The sequence below is a fragment of the Rhododendron vialii genome, chromosome 8a (assembly GCF_030253575.1).
Source record: "Rhododendron vialii isolate Sample 1 chromosome 8a, ASM3025357v1".
NCBI classification, from domain to species: domain Eukaryota; kingdom Viridiplantae; phylum Streptophyta; class Magnoliopsida; order Ericales; family Ericaceae; genus Rhododendron; species Rhododendron vialii.
Window position 1 is genome coordinate 26,518,646 of NC_080564.1, and position 26,774 is coordinate 26,545,419.

At 38.7% G+C, this 26,774-nt stretch overlaps 4 protein-coding genes across 6 annotated transcripts; 1 reads left to right on the plus strand and 3 right to left on the minus strand.

The window, feature by feature from the left end:
- The first annotated feature begins 6,667 nt into the window (after positions 1-6,667).
- On the plus strand, positions 6,668-11,837 carry LOC131298045 (transcription factor bHLH79). Its single transcript, XM_058323320.1, has 6 exons — positions 6,668-7,391; positions 8,960-9,163; positions 9,261-9,326; positions 9,572-9,640; positions 9,712-9,783; positions 11,404-11,837. Exons 1-6 carry the CDS (start codon positions 7,101-7,103, stop codon positions 11,527-11,529), a joined length of 828 nt encoding a protein of 275 aa, XP_058179303.1. The 5' UTR covers positions 6,668-7,100; the 3' UTR covers positions 11,530-11,837.
- A 134-nt stretch (positions 11,838-11,971) lies between these two features.
- LOC131298046 (germin-like protein subfamily T member 1) lies at positions 11,972-12,851 on the minus strand. Its single transcript, XM_058323321.1, has one exon. It carries the CDS (start codon positions 12,696-12,698, stop codon positions 12,021-12,023), a length of 678 nt encoding a protein of 225 aa, XP_058179304.1. The 5' UTR covers positions 12,699-12,851; the 3' UTR covers positions 11,972-12,020.
- Positions 12,852-14,217: 1,366 nt separating this feature from the next.
- On the minus strand, positions 14,218-19,681 carry LOC131298044 (5-formyltetrahydrofolate cyclo-ligase, mitochondrial). Its single transcript, XM_058323319.1, has 8 exons — positions 19,440-19,681; positions 18,572-18,867; positions 16,766-16,906; positions 16,246-16,410; positions 15,220-15,261; positions 15,081-15,126; positions 14,828-14,898; positions 14,218-14,721 (listed from the first exon to the last, which is right to left on the minus strand). Exons 2-8 carry the CDS (start codon positions 18,819-18,821, stop codon positions 14,585-14,587), a joined length of 852 nt encoding a protein of 283 aa, XP_058179302.1. The 5' UTR covers positions 18,822-18,867; positions 19,440-19,681; the 3' UTR covers positions 14,218-14,584.
- A 2,334-nt stretch (positions 19,682-22,015) lies between these two features.
- Positions 22,016-26,314, minus strand: LOC131298040 (probable myosin-binding protein 5). Of its 3 annotated transcripts, XR_009190445.1 has the most exons (5): positions 25,254-26,314; positions 23,674-24,531; positions 23,253-23,485; positions 23,094-23,171; positions 22,016-22,245 (listed from the first exon to the last, which is right to left on the minus strand). XR_009190445.1 is itself a non-coding variant. In XM_058323313.1 (4 exons), exons 1-3 carry the CDS (start codon positions 25,972-25,974, stop codon positions 23,277-23,279), a joined length of 1,785 nt encoding a protein of 594 aa, XP_058179296.1. In that variant the 5' UTR covers positions 25,975-26,314; the 3' UTR covers positions 22,016-22,245; positions 23,253-23,276. The 3 variants fall into 3 exon arrangements, 2 of the variants coding, with proteins under 2 accessions (XP_058179296.1, XP_058179295.1); XM_058323313.1 differs by lacking the exon at positions 23,094-23,171 and having other exon boundaries at positions 23,674-24,528; XM_058323312.1 differs by lacking the exon at positions 23,094-23,171.
- Between the last annotated feature and the right edge of the window lie 460 nt (positions 26,315-26,774).

The window sequence follows — 26,774 nt, forward strand, 5'->3', positions numbered from 1 at the left end:
AGAGAAATAAAAGAGTGGTGTACTGTAACGACCCGTTCCCACCTTATACACTACTGTCCACTTTGGCTGCCAAACCCCCTTGACTTCCCAATACGTCACCTACAGGATAGACATGCTTAATTATGAAATTCTAAAGGGTTTTGGCGCCTTCACAGCTTTAAAATGCCTTATTCAAGGTTATGTCATAATATATTATTACAAATAGCACTGAACTTTACATTTACCAAGCAATGTGGGACTTGTGACCACCTATCCAGACTTCCACCGGGGCTCTCTACCATAGCCGGCCCCAGCCTGGCTTCCTCTCCCGATCTGATCCCAAAAGGTGTCGTTTATATTTTACCATTCCTGTTTGTAATGTACTTGCCCAATGTCTTAAGACACTACCCTAACTTGTTTTTATCATGCCATGTCTAACATCTGAGTAAATTAGGAGGTCGCGTCTCTCCCCTCAAATCCTCTACACCCAAATTTTTCTATACCTCTCAGACAGTGTAAATTTGACCGTAGAATCATGTGATCCAACGGCAAGAAATGCACTGATATAAAGGTACAACGGATTTGAATCTCACCTCTCTGTTGCAATTTGCATGTGCTCTCTCTCCTCTCAATTCGGAGCATGCCAATTGCCGAAAGAAAAGTTGGTTTGATGTTTGCATAACAAATTAAGAAGTCAGAAACCCATCAAAATGTGCACAAAAAATGAAGGATTTTTGGTCCAGAACAGATCTGAGCAAAACATTAGTGTTGATGGCATCGTCCTTTCCTTCCATAACCTTGCAAATGCGTCTGTTTGATCTCATGTTTTGTACAAACAAAGTGCTCAACAAACTCTACAAATTGTGTCATTTAAGTCATAATGGTAATGTTTCCAAGATTGTCACAATAAACGCACAACAATCCCATACGATGCACCATTCAGATCTTGACGACTATTAGTCTTGTTCGTTTTGAGGTCTCAAAGCCCCTGGGCACGGTCTCCAATAAATTTTTTCTATCTCTTTCTCTCTCTCCACTCATTACTCTCAAAATCTCCCTCAAAACATAAACCGAACAGGTCGACTCATGTTAAAAATGATGGCATTATGAGATTATAGAAATTTTTTATATATGTCAATTGCCTCTTACATATTTTAATCCATTTATTCAACTCTTATTCACAGACTAGTGGGTGTGTTCCACATTCTTTTCTTAAAAAATAAGTACGTATTCCCACTTCCTAAGACAGGTCACTCTATCACAATACATTACCTTTAATTTGAAAAATAAGCTAGTTTTCAAAAAATAAGTACTTATTTCTAAAACCGAAACAGGCGTGAATTATTTTTAACATTTACCCATTAACAGAGTCTATAAACATGGACCCGATGACCTACGAAATTGAAGGAGTGTAAGAGCCATTTTCGGAATTATGGATTGTGGGTTGTGGACTATAAGTTTGGATTAATCACAATAGATTATGAATGTCTGAAAGTATTGAAGCGATACGTGCGAAATAGATTTGTGCACCTTAGTAGTGTTTGGAGGGTACGTTTCCAGTAAACTAAATAGACTACATGCTAATGACAATAGTCAAGTTGTTTTTGCTAAATGTTATTTTAGTCGATGTAATGACCTGCCTCCCTAAAAACATGGGTTTCATTTACTAATATTATCCATTTAGTTTAGCGAAAAGGAGTCAAATTAATCCAACCATCGGAACACACCTACAATTAATCAAACGAGATTGGGTTGGTCCAAACCCGGAGCATATCACGTCCAGTTCACTATGGTCCTGGTCCAGTTTTGGGCCATTTGTGGGTCATTTTCGATCCCACAACAATAATAAGAACCGTTCACTCTTTAAAGCTCGCCGAAAATATTAACCACGTTGAAAATTACGTCGATCCGATACCATTTGATATTTTGATATGATTTCGAAATGCATTAAGTTTGTAAAAAAAAATTGTGTTCAATATTGGATTACAACCCATGTAACACTGGACTGGACCGGACTGGACTGGACCATAGTAAACCGGACCCATAGTAAACTGGACGTGATCTACCCCTGGGCTTGGTTGGTACGTACAAGTGTACGACACTTGAATAGTACAATGGATAACAATTGTATTCTGGGCTTGCCGAAAAATTGGTAAAACATCAGTTCTTGTTGGGAAGTTATGGGCCCTAATGAATGGGCTTACTTAGGCCTTGGGAAAAAACCTTCAAAAAATGTTGATGTGGAGACTAATGCTAGCAAGCGCGCGAGGTTATAATTGCACGTCGCTGTTGGGGAGGCTACCCTCAATGAAAATCGCACGTTTTTTTCCGGCAAGCTTATGGAGGATTCTCCTGCAAACTCGACCTTAACTTCGATCGAGTTTACTCAATTCGGGATAAACTATTTGCATTCTTTTCCTAATTACGTGACATGCGTTCATTTCCAAAAAAAATATTTGCGAGGGTTTATAAAAAAAAAGGTCCTAAGAGTAGGTCATGTTAGGTTGGTCCAAAACCAATTACTACGAATTACCAAGGCTCCAGCTCTGACCTATGCCAACTTGGTCTTATTGGTGTATAGCTTTTGGTACTTGATAGACTATTACTACTGCTACTCCTCTCTCTCTCTCTCTCTCTCTCTCTCTCTCTCAACTGATATTTCAGCCCAGGTCACATTAGGCCAGAGACGTGGCTCTAATAACCAACACAAGAAACCCCAACTCAAAGGGATGGTGTGCCTTAGGGGAAATACTACGGTACACATGATACCCATGCTATATGCACCCATATAACCAAACTATGAAGAGACGTAACCAAATCATCGAGAAGCATAACCAAATCATTGAGAGGTGTAACTAAACACTTTCTTCAATTGTTATGCCTCTCAATGGTTTTGTAACAAAAAGCCAAAACCTGGAAGTGCAAATAGTTTGAACAGCAAAAAGCCTTCACTATTTATCAAAAACATTACTGATAGAGAGATATAATACAAGGTGGCCAGGGGGAAAGGAGAGACAAGTGAAAGTGGAGAAAACCCTAACACATACAATGAACAAACTGACACACACACACACACACACACACACTCCTGCTTCATTAACGAATCTGCACTTCTCCATATGATATGAAATATATATACACTCCTGCTTCATTAACGAATCTGCACTTCTCCATATGATATGAAAGGGGACCTTTTTAATGTCAAGAAAAGAAGAAAGAGGACACCACACGGAAATTAATGTGTTTAGTGATTGTAGTTCTTTTTTAATAACTCGGTGTGTTCAGATTAATTTACGAGCATTGGACTAATTTTTTAGAGATCAATCTCGTCGTCCAAAAACGGAAGATCCGAATAATTTCGGACAAGTCATAAACCGATAAAGTCTTGTGTAAGCAACAATCATTGAAAAGCCTCAAAATCAAACCTTTATACATTTCATCATCTAAATCATGTCAATCATGGATCTATCCTTTGATGACATTGTCTTGATTTAACAGTGAAATTATTATCCATGATGATTAATTTGGCCTTTGAAGCATGTGCATTGTAGCAGGGGGTGGACCAATATATAGTTATGGATGGGTGATAGCTAAAATTTTGAAGGGAATTGACTCCAACATGTATCCATTAATTTCATGAATGAACTTGTTTTTCTGTCTTTTAATTTAGTTCAAAAATTACGTGAAAAAGAGAGTAAAAATTACTACTATCTCATAAAAGTAAGAAAATATCCAAATCCATTGTTTTAGACACATGCCGAAAACTCTTGGTTCTCTTTGGTTTGTTCCTTTTCTGTTACGATTCAAAATACCCAATTTGGAACCAAATTTTCAGTACTTTCACAAGTGTATGTTTTCTCATACTTATTTATTTAATTAATTATGGGATCACAACGTGGTTCATGTGTCATAGATGAATAATATAAAAATATATATTTAAAGATTCCTCAATAAAATTTTGATACATATTTCATAGCTCTCTGTACATTTTGCTAAACTGTACTATACCAAAATCATTCAACACGCTTAGAGCATCTACGGTACTTCCTAACCATTTTGGCAAGGAAAATATCATTTTTTACTTTAGCTAGTCATTAACCAAAAATCTCGATTAGAATGCTGGTCAGAACAACTCGGTTAGAACGCCGAGGACAACTCGGTTAGAATGCCAAGGACTATTTACCTGATGTGGAGTTCTTGGGGTGCGCAAGAGGGAGAGAGAGAGTGAGGGAACGAGAAGGGGAGAGGAAGTCTACCGACTGCTACAGTAGCTCACAAGACCCGTGAGTTATTGTAGCAATACTTCAAAATGGCGAGTTTGCTGGGCCTGCAATATGGTGGTTTGGGTAGCCATTTCAACCCATTTCTTTTTTCTATTTTTTTAACAAAATTTGCTTAGGCTTTGGAGATGCCTTACTATCATACAACGCAGATACCGAAACGATTCACCACGTGTTAATTAGCATTTCTCTTTCAATTAGCACGCATCTCTTCACTGTCAGTGTCTCGTCCTTAAAGAAAATACCAATTAAAATTAAGGAAAAGTTGGTTTTAGACCACCCAAAAAATCATGGATGTTAGGTGTTAGGCACATCACATAAGCATCATCTTAGTGTAAGTCTAATTTCAGTGAAAGCATTGATCAGATCAGCCACATGGTGTAAGTACCAAATTGGGTATGGTCCAAAGGAGACTTTCTGGGGATTCTGGTTGTTCAATCCAAACTCAAGTCTGTGTATGGCAAGTTAGGCATATGGTGGGCTTTGTCACAAACGAACATCAAAAGAGGTTAGGCCTAGCTTTGCTGTGCGCTGAAAACCTTGACAAAAAGGTGCATGAGAGAAGATCAGATTTTGTTCCGCGGATTTAATGGGCACTGCTATGGCGATCGGTCTTTTGTCGATTAGTCGAGATGTGCCTGAGCTAAGTTCGAATTGTGAGATCCCAACTAATTAAGTCTCACACCAGGGGGAAAAAAAGGAAGTTAAGATAATATATAATGAAAGGCGACAAGCTACTATATAATCTGAAGTTAACCTTTTGAGCCAAGTGTGATTAGGCAAAGGGTTAACATGTCAGCTGGCGCAGGTCGTTACACGAATGCCCTGTGTTATCGAGAAAGAATCCCATAATTTTCACTTTACATTAGTCCATCTCGCCACAATTAACACTGTGTCACGAAACATGACAACTATACATTCATTACTCTCTCTTGATGCCATGCATCTAGCTAGGATGAGTCAAGAGACACAAATGTATTCAAAATATTATTCATTCTCTAACACCAAAAATCAAAAGAGATATAATGGATCTGGATTAAGTTTGAATTTGTATCCAAAATCCATCATCTTAGTTGTTTTTTTAGTGTGAAAAAGATCTTAATTTATTCAAGTTTGAATTTGTGTCCAAATCCATCTCCAGTTGTTTTTTTTAGTTATTAACTCGCTAATTTTCCGCTAACAACCCGTTGATATATATAATATTGACAAAAACAGAGAAGTATGGCACAGTGGCACTTTAAGTTCAGATATGAATGAACACAAAACTTTCCCGATATACCATTATTGAGTTATAATTTCTTGTTGTCGTTTCAAAAAAAAAAAACCGCAACTTTTAAACAGTGGAGTTAAAATATTCACGATGTGTACTTATCCTTTGATGTGATTTTTTGCTTTATAAACCAAACATATCGGTTTTCATAATTTTTTGGAAGTTGCGAAATTGTGAAAGTTGACAAACAACTTGGAAGGGAACGACTAACAATTTCTCTGGATGGTGAGAAATGATGAAATAAGAAAGGATAGAATGGGAAACAGTCCCTTTGGACGGTAAGAAATGATAGAATGAGAAAGAATAAGGGTCAATCAAAAAAATTCTCTTATTGTAGTTTTCTTTCCATTTTTAACCAAAATATTCAATCCAAATGAGTGACTACGCAAGAAACTACAATCTATTTTTTTTTCTTTTCTCATGAAAACCCTCCGTCTAGGGATGCAAACAAGCGCGTTGAGCCGAATTTTGTCGAGTTCGAGCTCGACTTATTTACTAAACGAGTTAAAAACTTGAAATCGAGCACGGCTCGAGCCTTAACGAGTGGAGTTTAGTCATTTATTAAACGAGCTTCTAATCAAACCAAGCTTCTTGCAACAAATTGAGCTTTTGTCCAACGAGCCTAGCTCCACTTGACAAACGAGTCGAAAACTCGAGCTCACAAGTTGCTCGATTCATTTGCAGCCCTCCTCTCCAAAGAGGATATAAGATTCTTTTACAGCCCCTTTGGATGGAGTGATTTCAAGAGAAAAGAAAAGAAAATGATTTAAGTTTCTAGCCAAATCATTCATTTGGATTGGCTATTTTGGTGAGAAATGAAGAGAAAAATACAAAATAAAATGTTTTAATTGACTAAAAATAGTGATATTTTGTTAGAAAATGGCTCTCTTTTTTTATCTCTCTCACCATCCAAAGGGGCTGCTAGCGTATCACTTTCTCTATATCCTCCCTTCTCCCGAGCCGAGAAATTTTTGGTGCTGGTTGAGTGTATCTCACATGATACTCGCTCGGCACATTCGAACATTCAATACACTTTTTGACGGTTCGAATTGAAATTCTTTCTCTCCTCTCACCCCAACTCTCTCTCTCTCTCTCTCTCTTTAAATCCTAGCCGTCCAAAAAAGCAATGAACGGCTCAGATGCATCCAGCGGGTACCACGTGGTACCCACCCGGCACTGAAAATTTTTCCGAGCGAGCCTCTCCCGATACCATGCGCAGCGAGTGCAGTGCGCACTCCCACTCGGCTCTTCCCCATCTCTGAAGCTTCACTTTCAGATCACTGTTTCTCTCTCCCTAACTTCGCTTTCACACACTCTCTCTCTCTCTCTCTCTCTCTCTCTCTCTCAATCAGCTCCTTAAATAGCACAGTAACCTCCTCACTCACTCCTTAACACTCCCCCTGATAACTAACCAAAAACCTAGGGTTCCAATTCCTCCCAAGTCTTATCTCCTTCAGCTACAATACATACATACATTCACACAGACCCTACATAAATATACATATACATAATACTCACATGTGTGATTGTGTAAGCGAGAATTTCGAGTGAATTGTGAAGAATTCATTGAAATGGATCCTCCGATAATCCACGAGGCATCCTTCTCCGCGGCCAACCCGTCGTCGTACAGCCTGGCCGAGATTTGGCCGTTTCCGATTAACAACGGAAGCGGTGGGTTGGGGTTGAGAATGAACAATTTGAGCGGATTCGGAGAGGCGACGTTGAATCGGGACGCTTCGGTGGACGAATCCACGGTTACGGAGCAGAGCGGCGGCGGTGGGAGGAGGAAGCAGCAGCGGAGGGAGGCGAATTCGGAGGATGAGTCGTCGAAGCTCGTTTCCACTAGCAGTGGCAATGATATGGTAGAGTTCACTTTGTTCTTTCAGTTGTTCTTTCATTTGTACGTTTGTTCATTCCCTAGCTTTGTTCAATATTTAGGTATACTTTCGCCTGAATTTTTTGTTCCGTATTTCTATTCCTCTTTTCTGAATTTTTGTTGAATTTGCATTTTAAGTATTTTTTAAAATTAATCGTTCATCCTTAACGAGATTAATCTAAAAAATAAGAAATTACTTGCTTGCCATTTTTGAAACGTTCTAAATGCACGCAAAAAAATAATGTATAAACATTAGTTTTTTAATAAAATTTACACGAATTTAAAGATCTCATTGAGATGAAAAAATTGGTGTGAATTTTTTCAGAAAGATTCTCATAAATAAGTTAATTTTTGCATGCAAAATGCATGCTTCTTAAAAGGGCAAGCAAATCCGGACGGAGGGAGTACAACAAAAGAAATAGATGAAAAAATTTAGAACATCCATCTTAATTTAATTTTAATTTTCTTTAGTGTCATCTCATTCGAAGTTTTTTCAACTCCGAGGCATATATTTTTCTGATACCTCTGGTCAATATATAATAGTACTAAATAAAGGTCACTATGAGTGAAAGATACTGGCTATGGTTAACAAAACTTAATTTGTGTCAAACTCACCCTTAGTTGTACCTTTACCACACATATAACGGTCATCCATTCTGCTGCTCATCTGAAGGTTCGGTTGGGAAAACTAAGGATTTTAAATGGAGGGATTCTGTTGTTTTGTCATAGTTCTTAATAAAACTTAGGGGGATAAATATTTTGGACATACATGTTAAATTTAGCTCTTTTTTGGTTACTAAGATTTTAAACCAGAAAACAAATCCATTTCCATGAGGACTACAGGGGCATACGGTGTACCCTGGATTACAATCACAAAGAGACCAAAACACAAAGCAAAATGTCAGCAAGGGCTATAAAAACAAGCAAAGCATCAAACAACAAAGAGACTACCCACTACTCATAGGACAAACAAGGATTATATGGGAGATGTCCAGAGAGTTAGTTGCGAAGGGCTGCATTTTCTGCAGAATTCACCACTGGATCCCACGTACAGCCGTAGGTTCTTCATGCAGATAAGATTGTTTTTAGCGCTATGTCCCTAATTATAGTTCTGAAATACAGCCATAGGTGCCAACTTCCAAGGCTTTGATCTAAATTTAGCTCTTTTTCAAGTCTTACTTCGTACAGTTTATTTTTTGTTTGTTAGTCTATACTTCTCCCTTTACTTGTGGTAAAAATTGCATGCGCCAACATTTTTTCTGTCTTTAAACCGCGACGAATGTTAAGCAATTTTGATCCCCCTTCTTTTTGGGTTGTGTCAATATTTGGTATTGCCTGTCCAATGGTTTTTGGCACATCGGAGTTCAATTTCATTGTTGGCCATGACATTTGAAGGGGCATAAAGAACCCGTGTGGTTGGGGGAATCGAACCCTGACCTTCTAATGATGGGTAACTGGGTTACCTTGTTGCTTGGGGTTACAGTTTAGGCTTTAGCAGAATAGGGGAGTCAACTCTGAATTTCTTTTCTTTTATTTTCTTTGCTTTCTTGGTAGAACAATTCAAATGGTAAACGGATGAAAACATCCAGATCCAGAGATGAAAACGGCGTCTCAAAATCTGAAGATGAAGAAAATTCAGGGCTGGGGAAAAATCCTGCTGAGCAAAGAACAAAATCTTCTGAGCCTCCCAAGCAAGATTACATCCATGTCAGAGCTAGAAGGGGTCAAGCTACCGATAGCCACAGTCTAGCAGAGCGAGTAAACTCTTTGAACCTCTTACGCTTGCGACTTGCAGGGGCTCATTTGTCCATTGAATTTGGTGATTGTTCAAAGACTGAAACCTTTCCTTTGTCAGGCCAGGAGAGAAAAGATCAGTGAGAGGATGAAGATTCTGCAAGACTTGGTCCCAGGATGTAACAAGGTATGTGTTCTCCTGTTGTTGATTTTATGGTTGCTCTAATAATCTGCTGGAGAGAAAAGATCCTGTTGTTGTTTCTATGGTCATATAGTTGGAGAAATCCCTATAAACCCTTTATAGAAAATAGAAAACAAGTAGTCAAAAAGTCCCCAAGTGTTCATCTCAGTCTTAACTTGGTCGTTGCATTGTCCTCTTCCTGTGTATCATTGTCCTCTTCCTGTGTATCCTCATAATTCTCATTTGATCAGGTTATTGGGAAAGCACTTGTCCTTGATGAGATAATTAATTACATCCAGTCACTGCAGCGTCAAGTTGAGGTAATTGTAATAATCCTGTCATGTTTAATGCGTTTATGTGAAATTACTGATGAATTTATTGGACCTTGTAGTTCTTGTCGATGAAACTTGAAGTAGTCAATTCAAGGGTGAGCTCCCCCATTGAGGGATTTCCTCCTAAAGAGGTAAGTCTTGTAGTGCACTGCTTACTGTAAAATATTCTTTTGGTGTAGGAAATTTTCATATAGATGGTACTGTAGTAATTCTTAATATTTCGTTGAAATATCTTTTTTAGTTCCTCACAAGAGTAGAAACTGCTACTAGTCATTGGGAAAATTGACAGATAAGTGTTTCAAAAGGGTGGTGATTCTCTCAGTAATTAGGAGGGTTCTGTAAAATTGAAGGAGCAGTTCTAACAGGGCTATTGTTAGCGTTCTATATAATTCATCTCCATTTTGGTAAAGTCAGAAGTTTGATAGGTCAATTTGTAATATGTAACACCAATATTTTTTTGGTAACTAGGTTTTTTTTTTTTTTTTAACACCAACTTCGAATCCAACGCTTGATTTAGTCTCTATTTGTGGCGACATAAATCTGTCCCTACAACTCATGCATTAAGAATTCTCACAACAAGAAGGTAGACTTGACATGGATTATCACTGAATCACATTGATTTGTATTTGCAGTATAGACTCTAAAGCAAGCTAGATTCTTGTAGTTTTCAACATCTTTTAGGATATGTTGCCACCGGACATCTCATAAAAAATTGCTTTGTATGCTTTTTTTCTTGAATCCTATTTCACCCTTGATTTCCTGTAACGCTGATCTTCGCATCAATGTTGAGTCCATGCTTGCTCATCAAATGATTCCCACTTGATCATAGTGTCGTTTAACTCCTTTTTCTCCCAACTCCCTGGCTCCAGATCTCATGTCCTGTTTTAACTGTCAATCCTCCATACCACACGTCAAATGCTGCCACGTTACCCAAGTTGAAACCATCTCTAACTCTGTTAACTTATGGGAATTGAAGGTTTTATAATCTGCCAAAAGAACCCAGCAACCGTAGTATTCTAGCCTGTATTTTCATTCTTTCACTGCCAATATGGAGAAACACACTATGGCTAATACCTTCTTGACTATTTGAAACGAATTGGCAACAAATGTTTGGTCAGGCACTATCTATCATTAGCCCGACTGAGAGAACAGTTGAAGACATGGTTTCTCTCCAGTGTAGGAATTGGTTGATTTTATAAGACGAACCATGGATCTGGATCTTGCTGTGTCTGTCCAACAATGGTTAGGCAAGGTAGGGTGCCAGTTTTGATTTCTCTAGCCAGTTCTTTGACAATGACGATGAGAATAAAAAAAGTAAAAAACAACGTATCTCTATCGTCAATTAGAGGTCATTCATATCCTTTCTCCCTAATCATGTCTTCTCTCGCTGTTTTTTCTGAGTTCCCACAAAAACCAAGGTCCTGCTATGGCCCATAACTGGTTTCTCGGACTCGTTGGTTTTTCTTCATAGTTAGCAAGCAAAAGAGCATTGACATGGTTTTCTCAGCTCCCCTGTAATAGATGTTATACACATGCTTTTGTCCCCCATTACTAGTTCTGTTTTACCCTACCTGTTCTCATTAACGGTTACTAATTTTGCAATTCTACTGAGTATGAAATACCATGAAAGCTTTCTTTTAAACTGAATTTCTGTACAATTATCATGTTTAGTCCCTAGGGTACTTTCTTCTCTTCTCCCCTATTTAGTTCTTTATATGCTTCTCATGCACAATGATATATGGTTGTTTCAGCTGGCGCCGACATTTGATGCAACTGGGATGATTTTTGGGACACAAGGAACAAGGGAATATGTGCAAGTATCCCAACCCGAATGGCTTCATATGCAGATCGGCAATTGCTTTGACCGAGCTCCATGATTTAACCATCACCCCCTATTAATTTGCAACTAGGGTTTCAGCTGCATATTAGACTCCTTCATCATCTTTAATCGGAGGAGAATTTGATCATTGCTTTCCACCATCTATGGCAGTCTTCTATCCTGACAACCATTCGTAAAACCATAGTTGTGTAGAAATGTGGTGTCTTCTTTCTGTTTCGGCTAATTTAGTTTACTGTAATTTGTTGTATTGGTGTTAAAAAAGCCTTATAGGGTGATTGTAATCAGAAAGAACTGTTCCCTATTCCTCGTCATCAATTCAATCTGCTGATACAAATTATATAGAAATTTATAGCAGGACCCACCTTTTGTAAGAGAGGATGCTCCCAGATTATTGGTTATATATCAACTTGTGCAAGTATCGCATAGTCGTGTGTGTGTGTGTGTGTGTGTGTGTGAGAGAGAGAGAGAGAGAGAGAGAGAGAGAGAAACCACCTACTTAACAGGTTCAGAGCAACTTACAAAATAAACCTAGAAACCAAACTTGGATTTTATCCCATTGACAACATCTTCATCTACCTGGAATGCCTTGGTCAAAACATCAATAGGCACTGCTGGTTTTGAACCAAAAAGAGTCAAGGGAAGTACCACAGCACCCGGCAGTTCACTATTGAACGCTGTAAAAATCAAAGCCTTCCCCTCTCCAACGTTCATCTGGAAGTGCACGAGCCCTTTGGGTACCACAAACATCTCCCCACCCCCAAGAACCCTAGAGTAGAACACATTCCCCGTCGACACGAACCCCACAAGCACCTTCCCTTCGATCACTATCCCAGACTCTGTCGACCGCGGGTGCAGGTGGGGCGGGTTAAGCCCGCCAGGCACCAAGTCGACCCGGTTCATAGAAATTCCGAGGGTGTTTACACCCGGAAACGAGAGAACGTTCCCCGGAGTGACACTCCCTCCAAAGGGGTTTGATGTATTCCCTTCTTTGACCAGACCGTCGAAGAAGAAGTCGTCCGAAGTCACTTCTGAGGATAATTTACAGGGGAAGCCATTAGCAGAAGTAGAGGATTTTAAATCTGCGACACAAAAGTCCTGTAATGGATCAGGGTCAGCTGAAGAGTAGGGAAAAGGTGAAAGAAGCAAGACAATCAAGTAGAAGATCAGTTGTGTTCTTGAGCTTGAGAGAGTGATCATGGCACCCATGGGCTATGAACCAGGTTTTTCAATGTGCTGAAGTTCCAAGTGCCAAAAAAAGTCACACATAGACAAATTGTCTAGATAAGGATAGTGGAGATTAGCTGGGTTTATGACACAGAATGGCTTGAAAATCACATCTCAGTAGTTGGACTAAAATAACAAACAAGAAAGAAAGTGGGGGCAGGGGACTTTATCAAGATTATGACCTCAGAAAGGTAATCTTGTAATTTGATTAGGGAGATGAATCGGGGCCCGTTCCGACAAGATTCTTATTTTTTAAGTACTTATTTTTCGCTTTACAAGACGGATCATTCTCTCACAATACATCACCTTTAATTCAAAAAATATGTACTTATTTGAAAAATATCATCTCAATAGCTAAGTCTATAATTGCCAATCAGTCTTTCTGGACAATGATGTGCAAGTTGTAAATCAGTCTTTCTGGACAATGATGTGCAAGTTGGTAGGGCAAGAGTTTCAACAGAAAATTAAGACCTAAGATATTATTATTCAAATGCCAGTTGGTAATTTTGAAGTGGTAGTGATCTGTTTCCTTAAGCCATAGAAAGCCTCTCCTGTTGTGGATTGTTTGAACTGATTGTTGGAGCAGTTACCTGAGGAAGACAAACAGAAGACAGTATCCAATGAGACAGTACCTAAGAGTGGTTTCACACCGTAACAATGAGACTCAAACCCGAACATCCCGCATAGCTTGACCCGCTACGGCACCCTATCTTCGTACCTAGCCTTTGGCCTTAAAAAGTGTCCAATCCTGGGAATGCCATGTGTGATGAAGCAAGAGTTCACAGGTATGATAGAGTGCCCTCTCCCTCTGTCTCTCCGAGTTTCTACTACTAAATAGCACTAAAATATTGCAAGTGGTACGGATGTGATACAAGGATTGTTGAGATTATGCAATGGAATGTCAACCTAACCAAACCAAACCAAACCGAGCCTTAATTCCTAATAACCCACAGTCAGCTACATGAAGATAGAGCTTTAGAGAATAAAGATCAATATATATTAGATAATGAAGGAGTATCAAATAAAAAATGAAAACGAAATAAGAATGGCTCCTCTATGCGCATGATTGACTTCCATCCATAGTTCACGGATGCATCTATTGTTTCTTTGACCTCCTAGATTTTGCTTAGAGCCAAAATGGAGGAGAAGTTTTGATGCAAGATTAAAACAAATTTGTCGAATAACTGAATTTAGAACTAGCACAAATTTAAGTCAGTGTTTCAGTCTCAAAGGATGCTTGCCCAATCAACCACAGTTCCCCATAGTTAAAAGGTCAAAACCCACTTGGCTGTTGTATATCTCGCTTCTGGTAAATCCATGTTTTCTTAACTTGCACCCAGATCAGCTTGAAGTGAATGCCAACATATTGCAGAAGCACATAAACCCTTAACTTCCATTTAGAAGGAAATCTCACCTATGAGGATCTTAATTGAAATTAAAGAATGCAATTGCAAGTTTCTCTGGAATGTCACAAATCACAATGTCACATAAGTGCAATACAAGGATGCAAGGTGCAGGTTCATTTCATAAACTGTTATGGTACGCGCTCAACTGATGATCAAACATCTAATGCACCAGAAAACTTCAAACTAAAATCACATTGTGAATGGTTAACGGATAGCTAATCCTTCGAAAGAATATATCAATATCATAGTTTTCAATGACACAACACCCATCACAGATTCCAACGGCAAGGTACACTTCAGCATTTCATGCAAAAAAACGAATCTTCCGACTTGTGGAAACAACATGAGCTGAAATTTTTGGGGCGTGACGTCACTATATTTGGATCCTGAGTTCCACCTCACACATGCGTGTGGCCTGAAGGAGAAAGAGAAAAATGTGTACGAGTAGAAAAAAGAAAAAAATCAGTGACACCTCTCCATGGCTGCTGGGCTAATGGGGATCAAACCAGATGGGGTTACAAGCGCATCCACAGGAACATCAGTTGGAGTGACAGGTATAACTCCATCATCCATTATCTGTGCTGAATAAGACAGCGCCACTGGAAAACAAAGCCAATCAAGGTGTTATAAAGCAAACCAGATGTCATTTAATATTATAATGCATAAAACAATTACTTTACAAATAAGGAGAAAGGTGACATATACCAAGGAGAGGTTGCTTCCATTTTCGCTCCTTTGCAAGCTCTTGGTAATTCATCAAGAAGGTGTCGTAGTAACTTTTTGAGTTATTAATATATCAACACATACAATGCAAATCAAATTGTTAGGGAGGAACTCAGAAAAGTATTTTTAAAAACATTAGGCGTTAAATGAGAAAAGTCAACTGATTTTAAGAAACTTGTAGGCTGGAGCTACTGAGAGACTACTCATTTGACAAGACTGAGGTCAACAAACCTACCCTCCACCACGGCCCAAGCGCCTTCCTGATTTGTCAAATGCGAGTCCTACAGTCAACATAAGGACAAATTGCACTGATCAAGTTTAGGTTCCAAGCATGTGCGAGTGCTAAATCAAGGAAACAGGAGAAGAGCATGTACCAGGTAACAGAAGCAAGTCAACTGGGTCATTTGCTTGCATAACTGCAACAATAGAGATGTTTTAGGTTCATAGTAGTGACATCTGCCAGTTCCACGGCAAATTAATGAACGATGAGGCAAAAAATGAAACATATCATGTGTATAAAACTAAGCAAGTAAAAACCTGTAGCCCATTTCTAAGCATAATGTCGCTCACATCTCTAGTCAAACATACGAATCGCATCTTACTGTGTACCTGCCCCTGCCACAACTGAACTGTCATAGCCCCAGAACCACTATCTTCAGACTTCAACAAATAAAAGCTTGCCCTACACAGCTGCCTCAACACCACTGAATTGCCTACTTACCCCGGCCATCAAAACTATACTTTCCCCTCTAACTGCTTATATGCATACGATATGCATGTAAGCCTTAAATCACAGACAAAGGTCTAGAAGGTAGTGATGAGCCTCTAGGGTGGTGATGAGGTCATGGGCCTAGAGGGTTGTTATGGGTTGGGTAGTATAGTGGCTATTAGGTAGTGTTGGTGTTGATGGTGGCGGTAATAGTTTAATGATAGTGTTGGACGTTTTGTCCAGCAGAAATGGTCATCCCTTGCAGTGTTAAATGTAGAAAGAGATTGAGAAAAGAGAGACGGAAGAAAAGAGAAAGAAGAGAAGAGAAGAGAGTTTGATTGATGTCTGAGCAACACACCCTCGTATCAAATAATATTTCCTTCTTTAATTTAGTTATCAAATTTGGATTAGTCTGCTAAGTGTAAAATGGTAATGCAAAATGTGTCAGCAGATACATGATGTGTCACTAACAGCAAGGGGGAGTCTGTAGCAAACCTTTCAAAAAGGAAAGGTCACTGAAATGTTCTAATCCCAGTGGATTACTAAGTTCATCACAGCAAAACCTCATGGGCAGTCAGTGTAAATGTTTCCCATCCCTAATAGTAATTGTAATTTACCACCCAAAAAAGGAATGAATAGAAAGAAATAATGATTCCACATGTCTAGCTGATAGTTTAATGTATTAACTTACCATCTTCCCGCTCATTACCATCAGCATCTACTGGAGCAGGTTCCAAAATGTTCATTGAATTTGCAATCATATCATGAATACTTGATATGTTAACCATCCGCATGTTTCTATTTCTGTCCTCCACTCGTGGAACATAAAGCTTCTTTCCCATCAGTGAATGACCATCTTTAGTAGAAAATCAGTGAAAGAATGTCAGTCTGAAAACATATGCTTTGATTACTTAAATGCAGAACAACAATGCAAATAAAACTGTCTTCCAAACATCTCAATTCGAAGGACAAACTGCATTCGTATTACATGAAGAAAGAAAGAGGCATTGAATTATTTACAAATATAAAGATGGATAAACTGTGAACCATCTGTTGATCTCATAAACATAAATACAACTTCACCAAAAGTGTTCAGAAAGTCTCCAAGACAGAAGAGGAGCGGATGGAAAAAGAAAAAATAACACCCGTAATTTTACCATCACACGGCAGCTCAAAAGTTGAAAGCACTGAAAGTGAGGCGGCAGACAAACCTGTAGCTGGATTTTGTAGAACTTCTGACAAAATATTAGACGTATCAACTTCTCGTAAAGCACTACAGCTTATATAAGCACATAATCGCTTGCAAGTCTTGAACCACGGAGCTTCAAGAATAACATTCTGAATTGCATTGTCTGACATAGACAGAACATGGAAAAGACATTCTTCTTAACAAAAGCTGAGCTGGAAAATATATTTCCAATCAAGAATGCAGAAAGAACAGAGAACATCATGAACACATTGAGTTTTGAACATGTGAATTGGAACAGTAAAAACATGAACAAATGCAAGGGCATTGAATTGGTGAAAAGCACGAGACTCCAAAATGCTTCAACGAGGGGTGATTTCAACTCAAACAATTACAGTGATCTACAAGTTATCTATTAGAACAACATAATGGAATACAAAATCTCTGATCTTCCAGAAATACAATGGAACTGTGGAGGAAAGAAAACCTATAGAGTTCACTCCATGCGCCTTCTTTGGAACCTTTACAGTACCCTATGTGTTCAACAAGGTGGTTATGTTCTTCTTTCTAATGCTTTATGACAGAAAATAAAAACATCCTTGAGCAAGTTCAAGGAAGCGGAGACCGGAGATATTAGTATGGCATCAAAGGGATTCTTACCATGTGAGTAAAAGAAAGAACATTGGCCTGTGGCTACTTTTCTAAGTGCACAACACATACTTCACCAAAAACCATAATACATTTGCAAAGCAATATGCACCCACCAAACAAACATGACACAAAACCATGAATCAAAGGTGCACCATTTGAACAGGTTCCGTCCATGGGCCATTTGTAGGCTCTGTTTAATATCAACTCATTTGAGGTACCAAAAACAAATTAAAAAATGAGTATGGAAGTCTAATGTATACCTGTTTTTAAGTCTAAAGTAACTTTTGTCACAAGAACCTAAGAAGTTGACTAACCCTTTGGGCAGATATTGCCAGGGGAAAGGAAAAGGAAACAAAAATGAGAGTGTCAATCAGGCACCGAGTAAAAGTTAAAGCAGCAAGTCATATATTGGCCGTATTGCATGCGTAGATACGTATCTCTGCAAATTGGTGTTATTTACTCGTGTATTCAAAACCTCTATCATCATAAAACATATGCTTCCAGATCAGCCCAATTCTAAATTAAAAGGCCTCAAATTTGGAGAAACTATAACAAATTAAATGCATCAAATTTGAAATATTAAGTTTCGTGAAATTATGATAAAGTCCCAGAGAACATGCAGATGCGTAGGACTAAAAATTCCTCTTGTACACATTGATTACAATTTCTTTTCATCTTTGTTTTCCATTTTAACAAAAACGGAAAACTGATTTCACTGGCACTGTCTGTGGCACTGTCATATCAGATTCCAACACAATACTTTACAATTTGTAAAATATGTTTCAAGTTCAACACTGTGTGTGAGGAACAAGCTCACCAGTTACCCCATAGTGAAGAATATTGAAATTGGTAAATCAACCCATTACAAATATAACTAAATAATAGGGGCTCTCTAAGGTTGGATTGCAGAGAGCAGTCCGTCAATCGAGGTCGTCCAAAAGTGTTTTTAATGATTCAGATGCGTTGGGCACTTACCTTGAAGAATCGTTAAAAAAACGGGACCATATATTGCCAAGATAGACGACCAAGATGCAACGGGTCCATAACCAAACACGTAGACGAAGTCATTTGTCATTCATAGTAGATTTTAAGCATATAAATGTACCTTGAACGGTAAAATCATATCTTGCACAATTAGCTGCGTATATGTATGCGTATAAGAATATGTAGATATGGTTACCTTCATAGGATCTGAGGGTGGGGTCCATGTTCTTGAGCTCCTTTTTAACTCTGGATCGTAGGGCTCGTTTCTGCTTGAATATGGCGTCGATATCTGTAACAGCGGCGGCGGTGGTGTGGCTTTGACGGTTGTTCATGATCGTGATGGAACGAAATGCGACGGAGGACGGTGGCGGGCGCAGGATAAGGGAGCGATAGAGGGAGAGTGCTTTGGGTGCTGCAGCGAATGCTATCTTGCACGGTATGGCCATCAGCGAAGATCCAATGGTTCACAACAGGTCATCCTTCCCTTAGGCTCTGTTTGGAATATGGGAAAATGAAAGGAAAACAAAGGAAAATAAAAAAGAAGAAAAATGAAAGTAAAATAGGATAAAAAATTTACTATTTATCACATTTGAAATTTTTATTTTCTTCGCTCTTTCTTAAATAGCGAGAGAAAGAAAAAATTCTTAATTTTTTTTTCTTTTCCTTTTCTTTCTATAGGTTCCAAACAGAACTAAACAAAAAGACGCCGTTTTGGGAATAAAATTCTAAAGGAGAAAAAACCAATCGTTTTCTTCTCTTTCTTCTCCGTTCCATTCCACAGCATATATATATAAAATAAGAAAAGGAATCCTTCTCATCAGAAGTTACCCAACTCTTGCAACGCTAATCATCATCGCCCAATCCTCGTTTCACCGATCACCAGTTGCTTTTCTTCGACATCACCGACCACCAATTTTCCTAATTCTAATTCTAGGTTTAAATCAATATAAACCTTCAAATCTCTGCAATAAGAAAATAGAACCACTAACCACCAATTTTCCCAAATTGAAAACTTTTCACCCAATCGATTCGAAATTTTTAATGAACTTCTCTCTTTCACATACCTGGATGTACATATATCTATTGAGAGGTCGAATTCTTCTGGCTTACGGAAAATCGACGAGGTTAACGAGAAGTCGAAGTCCGGCCACCGGATGGGTTAATGTCGACTGCCGTGGAATGCAAACTGTGGAACGGAGGAAAGGGTAAAGTCTGGCGTTGGAAGAATGGGTGAGAACCGGAGAAGAAGATTATCACCGGATAAGAAGGAAGAAAGCGTTTGGAATGTAGTAACGGAGAAGAAAAAGAAAACGTCTGGGATTTTCCTCCGTTAGAATTTATTCCCTAAAAACGGCGTCATTTTGTTTAGAGACAGGAAGGGCTGTTGTGGACGTCATTTTGTTTAGAAACAGGAAGTGCTGTTGTGGAACATTGGATCTCTCATAAAAGTGTTGTTAACTTCTAAGTGAAACCCTCGTATGATCCACATTATCATTACTGGTAAATCCTCGCAAAAGATCCGGATCCCATTTGTTGGGCTAAATTTTGCTTTTATTCCCTCAAGTATTCAATTTACATCTGATTAGTCCTTAACCTCTATATCAACTAAACTACTAATTGAGTCCAAAAACTTTTCAAATCAATACACGTAATCTCATTTTGAATTCTCCATCTATTTGGTCAACCCTAAGTTACATAATTCACGTGCGCGTGCCTGAGCAGGAGTATAAGCGTGAAAGAGTCTTTGAAACACATCTCAACCTACGGAAATTCATGAGAACGAGGATTGAGAATGCGAGTATAGTGCGAGGATTGATAGACCACAAACACCCAACACATTTGTATTGTGTGTCAACAGATTTTATCTATCACCGTTTTAATGTCATCGCTTAGTTAGATGATCGCAATAGATTCCTCTTGAGGAAAGTTGTGTGAATAGACCATTTACTGAATCATATAGACCATGTTTGTGTTGGGGATTTTAGATTTTGGATTTTCTCACGATTTTTCATAAATTTTCTCTTTACTACAGTTGGAAAATCTAGTTTTTTTTTGGGTAAATAAAGAAAGCTAGTTTAAGATAGAAGAGGCAGGTTTATTGATTAATCACGGTTTTCTCGACATTGCCACACAAATCCCGAAATACAATTTATACATTTCGACTGCATACTCCGATCTCCCACCACATTCTGTTAAAAAAAAAAAAAAAAATCAATACCCAAATTGATCTTTTTTCTCTAAATATGTAGTATGGGAAGGTCCATTCAGAATGCTATCTTGTGCCAGTTCAAAAAAATATAAGAATGCTATGTTGTGAGCTATGTACCGTGGGGATTATCCCTCTTCCTTGTTTCTATTCTTGATTGGGTTAGTGTGTGGAGTAGAGATGAGACATTCTATTTCGGGTTTTTTGGAGCTTGTTGTGTTATGTTTGAAAAAAAATACGTAAAAAATTAGTGGTTGTAACTTGGGACCGAAAGCATTATTATTGAATCACCAATTATATAGTCCTTGACGTTTTTCTGAAAACCTGGGCATCACCCACGTAGAACTCACTCTATTTTTTGGTTATCTCCGCAATATCCACCCCCTGGAAGTTCTTCCTTCCGTTGTGCTTTTAGAGTTTCTCTGAAGAAAAGAAGAAGGTTTTGGGCGGTTTGGTTACATATTTGAATATACAAGAATTCGAAATGGGATGTGGTTTGCTATTTGTCTTTGTTAGTTAAGTATTAGTTTTGCACCCATTTAACCGATCGCTTCTTGTTGATTTCTAGTTATTGGATTTGAGAGCGGTTTGTGATTTTACAGTTTTGGTGCTTCTGCTTTCTTTGTAATTTGCTGTCGCTGCATTGTTCTCCTACTCTCTGCTCTTTTTCTCTCTTTCTTAACGAAAAGAAACCATTGTCATCTTTTGTTTCCCATCAACAACAGTTCAATAAATAGAAACAAATCATATGGATTTACCATTTTTTTGGTTTGGAGCTGTTACGTTGTAGTGAAGTATTTTTTAATACTCGGTGGCAGATTTGTCTTTAGTTCCTTTTTTGTGTTGGATTTTGGACGTGAATGAAAGGGCCTTAAGCAGTCTCTCTTAAAATTTTCATGTGAATCAAATGCTAAACTAGAGAAAGTTGTTTATGGCTCTTCCCATTTCCTTCTGTCGTGCCTGCAAAAGTTTTGCGAGGTTTATCAAGCTCTCTTACATATGGAGAAATTTGTCTTCAGTGGGATCAAGGGTTGTGAGAAATCTATTCTTTTGAAGCTGCTTGGCTGCTTATACACCCCATTACACAGGAAATTCAACTCTCAAGCAGAGGCACTAGATAAAGTGAACTAGAACGCAATATGAAAATCTAGATTCTTCGATTTCTATGAGATTGGTGTGGATGGTACAACAAATTAGAATGAAAGACAATGTGTGTATGTGTGTTGACAAAAACAAAGCACCATCCAAGAAAAATCAACTGAATTACCAGAAAGATCAGATCTGTGGAGCAGTGTGGATGGTACAACAAATTTGAATGAAAAGACAAAACTTTGAGGCTATTTTACTGCTAAATGCAACTTAACATGTTCACTGCTGTTAGTCATGATCAGCCACCAAGTTTAAAAGGCTCTCTTTTCTCTCTTTTCTTTCAACCCCGGTAATGAAGGGATTGTCACCCAAACAGAAAACCAGTCTGCTGATGTTTGAAGTTTATCACTGACAGAAATCAGGCATGTGCTTCCATCCTAGTCTTCACCAAAGTAGACAAAGCTTTTCTAACACGTGTCGTACTGGTTACTTTGCAGGCGAAAAACTTGTCAGAGATATTGTAGGTAAAAAGCCTGCTGGTGATGTTAAGAGTTGCGCGATTTGGATGCAGTTGCCTGCATAACATTTGTAAGTCATGAAGTTAATACTTGATTTTACTGTGAAGTACAACTTATGAAGAGAAGCTCTTCCGTTTCGAAAGGCACTATTTCTTGAATTTCTTGTATGTACTTTACCTTCCAGAAGTATGCGCATTAGGAATCTTGGTAAGGTTGAAAAGTCGTGGTAAAGTTCTAACAATGTCAATATATCTAAGGCCTTAGCGATTCCGTATTTTGTATTTGAAAAACATAGTCCCCTGTAGTGTCAAAACTCAATTAACTAGTATAGAACATGGTAACGCTCCATCTACTAGTCTGCGCCTTATGGAGGCATATATTAGACGTGAATAATTGCACGAAAACTGTGCAGTTTGACCAGTGGCAAGATATTAACATGCCTTGAACTCTCAGTCCGGAGTTGAGGGCTCATTTCAATGAAAGGTCAAATTTCTGTGAAGTTAACTCTTCCGAATACTTCCATGACCTAATATATGTGTGTTACATGTTCTGCCCCTCAAATCGCATAACATCAGCTTCACAATGTTTAGTGCCAAAAGCAAGATTATGTTCTTACTTTTCCATGGTTAACCACTTAACCCTAGTGCCACAGATACTATAAGAATGAAAATAAGCATCTCAATGTATATTACCGAAGAGGTCAAGGAAACGAGAACCAAAAGCTCCTTGAAGCTTCACAGTTGGGACAGAATGCTCTTTTTTCCAACATGGGCAACACGTATATACATCCTAATGTTTAAGAGAGTGGAACACTCAAACGGAAAAAGGATAACTGAAGTGATGATAAAAAATAAAAAATAAATTAACTGAAGTGGATAAATGTACACTGACACTTCCATGTTCACCTATAGAATACTGAGACAAACCTCCTAACTACAAAGTTGAAACTTCTCACTTTTGTGATATTGCCTGAGTTTATGTTCCTGCATACATTTCCAGTTTTGCCTGATAAGGATTATGGAGCAGTTGCCAAGATATAGAATTATAAGTGATAGTTCAAGTACCTTAAAAAATAATTAGGAAACAATTCATGCATCTATATCCTGCGACGGAACTTTCAATGACCGCCTAAGCTTCCGTAGATGAAGAGCTATCTCTGTCAAAAGTTTTGTTCCTTCACCACCCTTTTGAAGTGTCATAGCAGCATGCTTTAAGAATCCACTGTCTGCTTCAATTGCTTTCAGTCTCTCCCTTATAAATGACACTTCTTTGGTAAGAATGGCCTTGTTCTCATTGCCTGCGCAACCAACAAAATTCATTTGGTTGTTGCAAGAGTATCTAATGGATGGAAAAATACACAAACATTTAAACAAACCAAACCAAATAGAGCCTTAAGCCCCAATCAATTGGGGTTAGCTACATGAATCCATTTTTTCCATTGAGATCTGTCGAGGGCATTGTGTCCTCATTTAAGAAGGAAGTTACCTGTATATTCATCTACATGATCTACCATGCCAGAGTCTACGTTGAGTTTCTTCTCCAAATTTGACAACATGCCCAAAAGGAAAGTTCTATCGCCTTCAAAATCTAACGATGACTCCTCAATGGTCCTCTCTCCTCTTTCTTCCTGCAAAGGGCCAGATCGTTCACGATTATGCCCATTTTCTGCAATTTGATTTCCTTCGTTAGGACTTCCACAATCCGATTTCTCGCTCATGGACGATAAAGATTGAGATTTAAACTCTTGGTAATCTTCATCGGCATCAACTTCACATTCGTCACTCCCTACTCTATTTATCTGTCCGTATCTTTCTCTATAGGTATCAAGTTCGGCCTCTAAACCCTTGATCTCCTCCTCTCTCTTGGTAAGCAAATCCTTCATCACTTGTACTGCTTCTTGATCGTACTCTGCCTGCTCCTCCATCATTCTCTGATACTGTAACGCTTCCATTTGAACAGCTGCCTTCTCTGCTTGAAGCCTTGTGATCATGGCCATTGCGTTGTTTGCTGCAACTGCGGAAGCGCTTCTTTCTTCATCCAATTCCATGTACATTGCTATCAACGACTTGCGATCCAAGCGAACTTGTCTCTTCAAACTATGCAAGATGGAGTCACCTTCTGTTTCGTTTGTGTCATTGGACTCAGAAAAGAAGTCTGACTTTTCGAATAGAAACTTCTTTTGAAACCTGGAAGCCCACCTGGGACTTGCTGCTGCTGAATCCGTAAGTGGGATTCCAAAAAATCTGTTGCCTTTCGTGAAGTTTGGGGTCTTAGCTTCTTCTATAATATCTTCAGTGTCCGGTAGTAATGGCACAGAAGCGGCTTTGTTCTCTTCTTTGCCTGCTTAAGAAAGATAAGAAGGATACTCATTTTGTTATCAAGTACATAGACAAAAAACATGGTTTGAGTCCCCGTGCGTCTTGAACTTATTTTGCATGCACTTCAATAATATTTTCAACATTTTTCTTGTTCTTTTATAATCGGCATTTAAAAACGAGCTACTCCATTTTCGTTATAATTATTGCAGCCGCTGAAGTGGCTATTGCTTTCCTGAGAGTGTCGACTTCCATTTAGATCCAGCGCACGCACCTTTTTCTTTTCCCTCGACAAAGCACTCCGCTAATTCATTCAAGTTACCGAACACAGCCTTACGGTTCACATTTAGTCATTGCGATGGTAGTGAAAAAGCTCTCACTTTCAGCACTCATGTAGTAAACAATGGTAATAGCCACTAAATAAATGATGAGAAGTTCCGGTTAACGCAGGCATGGAAACGCTAAAATATCTCGGCCTTAGTCATAGATTGATGAGGGAAAACAAGTAGTATAATTTGATGACGAAATCCCGATACGTACAGAATCTACAGATAGTTTTGCTTTCATTCTTTCTTTTAACATTGTGTTTCTTTTGTTATAAGGATACTTATTAACGTCACCTATGCTTTGATGCTGATATTTTCTTCTACTATAAAATGGATGAAACCTACATGCACAAACAGTGCAACTATTCTAACAGGTGAGAGACATGAAAATCAATGAATGAAAACAACATGGACCATAACTCACAATGGCTATCTTCATCATCTGGAATCTCCGATTCGTTATCGGACATAAACTTCAGCTCCGTGTAACGAATATGAGGCAATTCTAAATTCCTCGACTCCTCGTTTTTCCAGGTCAACACCGGAGCTCTAGGGGATGGAGCAGGCGCTTGCGAAAGAAAACTTGCGTTCATCGACGAGGAGGGCTTCATCTTCAACGCCTCCCCACAACAAGAACACCTGTGGACCCCGCTTTTCTCAACCTTCATCGCATCATCCCTCTTTCCAAGATATGGTTGTCTGTGACTAATCCTATGATCATCCTCCATAAAGGTGTCAATATCCTTGTGAAGGATCCCAGCTAGGGATTTGTAAGCATCCGTGTCGGACTCTCTCTCAGTTGCAAACGAGAGGAGGCATCCCTCGCACATGCTCCGGATGTCGGAGAGTTTTCGGTGCATGTGGCAGTAAGCAAGGGAGGAAATGTCCCTCTTGTGAGATTCACAAATGGAGCCATTGTAGTAGAAGTTGGAGTTCCTGTGGACGAGGACGTGGTCGATTCTGGTGCAGAGCAGGCAGGGGATTTTCAGGTCGAAGAATTTGGCGAATTCGTTGGAGACGAACGCTAGGAATCCGTCGATGAAGAGCAAGAAAATCAGCGTCCATTCGAGAAGGGCGTATACTATAAAGTGTGGGAATCTGCCCAGCTTCCGTTCTGCAAGATGCTTGAAGGATGGCGATGCCATGTTAAATCTAGGTAGGAGAAAACCCAAATGGAAAAAACTGAAAGATCGGTTGGTTGTGGAAATTTGAAACAGAGGGTTCAAAATGAAGGGAAGATGGTGATGATGAGACAGATCATGACCTTGGTTTGGATGAACCAGGCCTCGACCATGACCTCTCTCTCACTTTCTCTCTCTGTAATGTGTGTCTCTCTCTCTTTGTGCATGTTTGACGTAGAGGAAAGATAAATTAAACCATACAAAGCTTGGGATTTGGGTGGTGGTGTTGTTATGGCTAAATATAGAAAAGTTGATTGAGTGCGTTTGAGAGAATACTGTGGGTTGCTTTTAAAAAAAAAAAAAAAAAAACCCACGATAGACCGTTAATTCAGGTAATACCTCTTAAAATGCAGTGTTGATTGAACCCTGTGGAATTTCCATTTTGGGTTTATAGCAATATAAATTGATGGCTGTACATAGTTCGTTTGATATATATTATACATGAAAACTTTAGTCGGACAGAATTTTGATAATAAAAAAAATTGCTCGTGAAGTTAGAGAAGAAAAATTAGAAAATCCTACATAACACTCGGTGAAATGAATAGTGCCAAAAAATAGGTCAAAAAATAAATAGTTATTTTAGTTAGCTGTTTACAATTTTAGGGAATGTGACATAAAATATAATAGAACCCAAAAGTAGTCAATAAAATGCAAGCCAGACAAGCATGCATTTGGCATCTGTCCCAAAGCGTGTTTCTCGAACCCAAGTTGTTCAGCAAGTGTTTCTCTATTCCAAAGCGTGGCTTCCTGCTCAAACTTGGTTA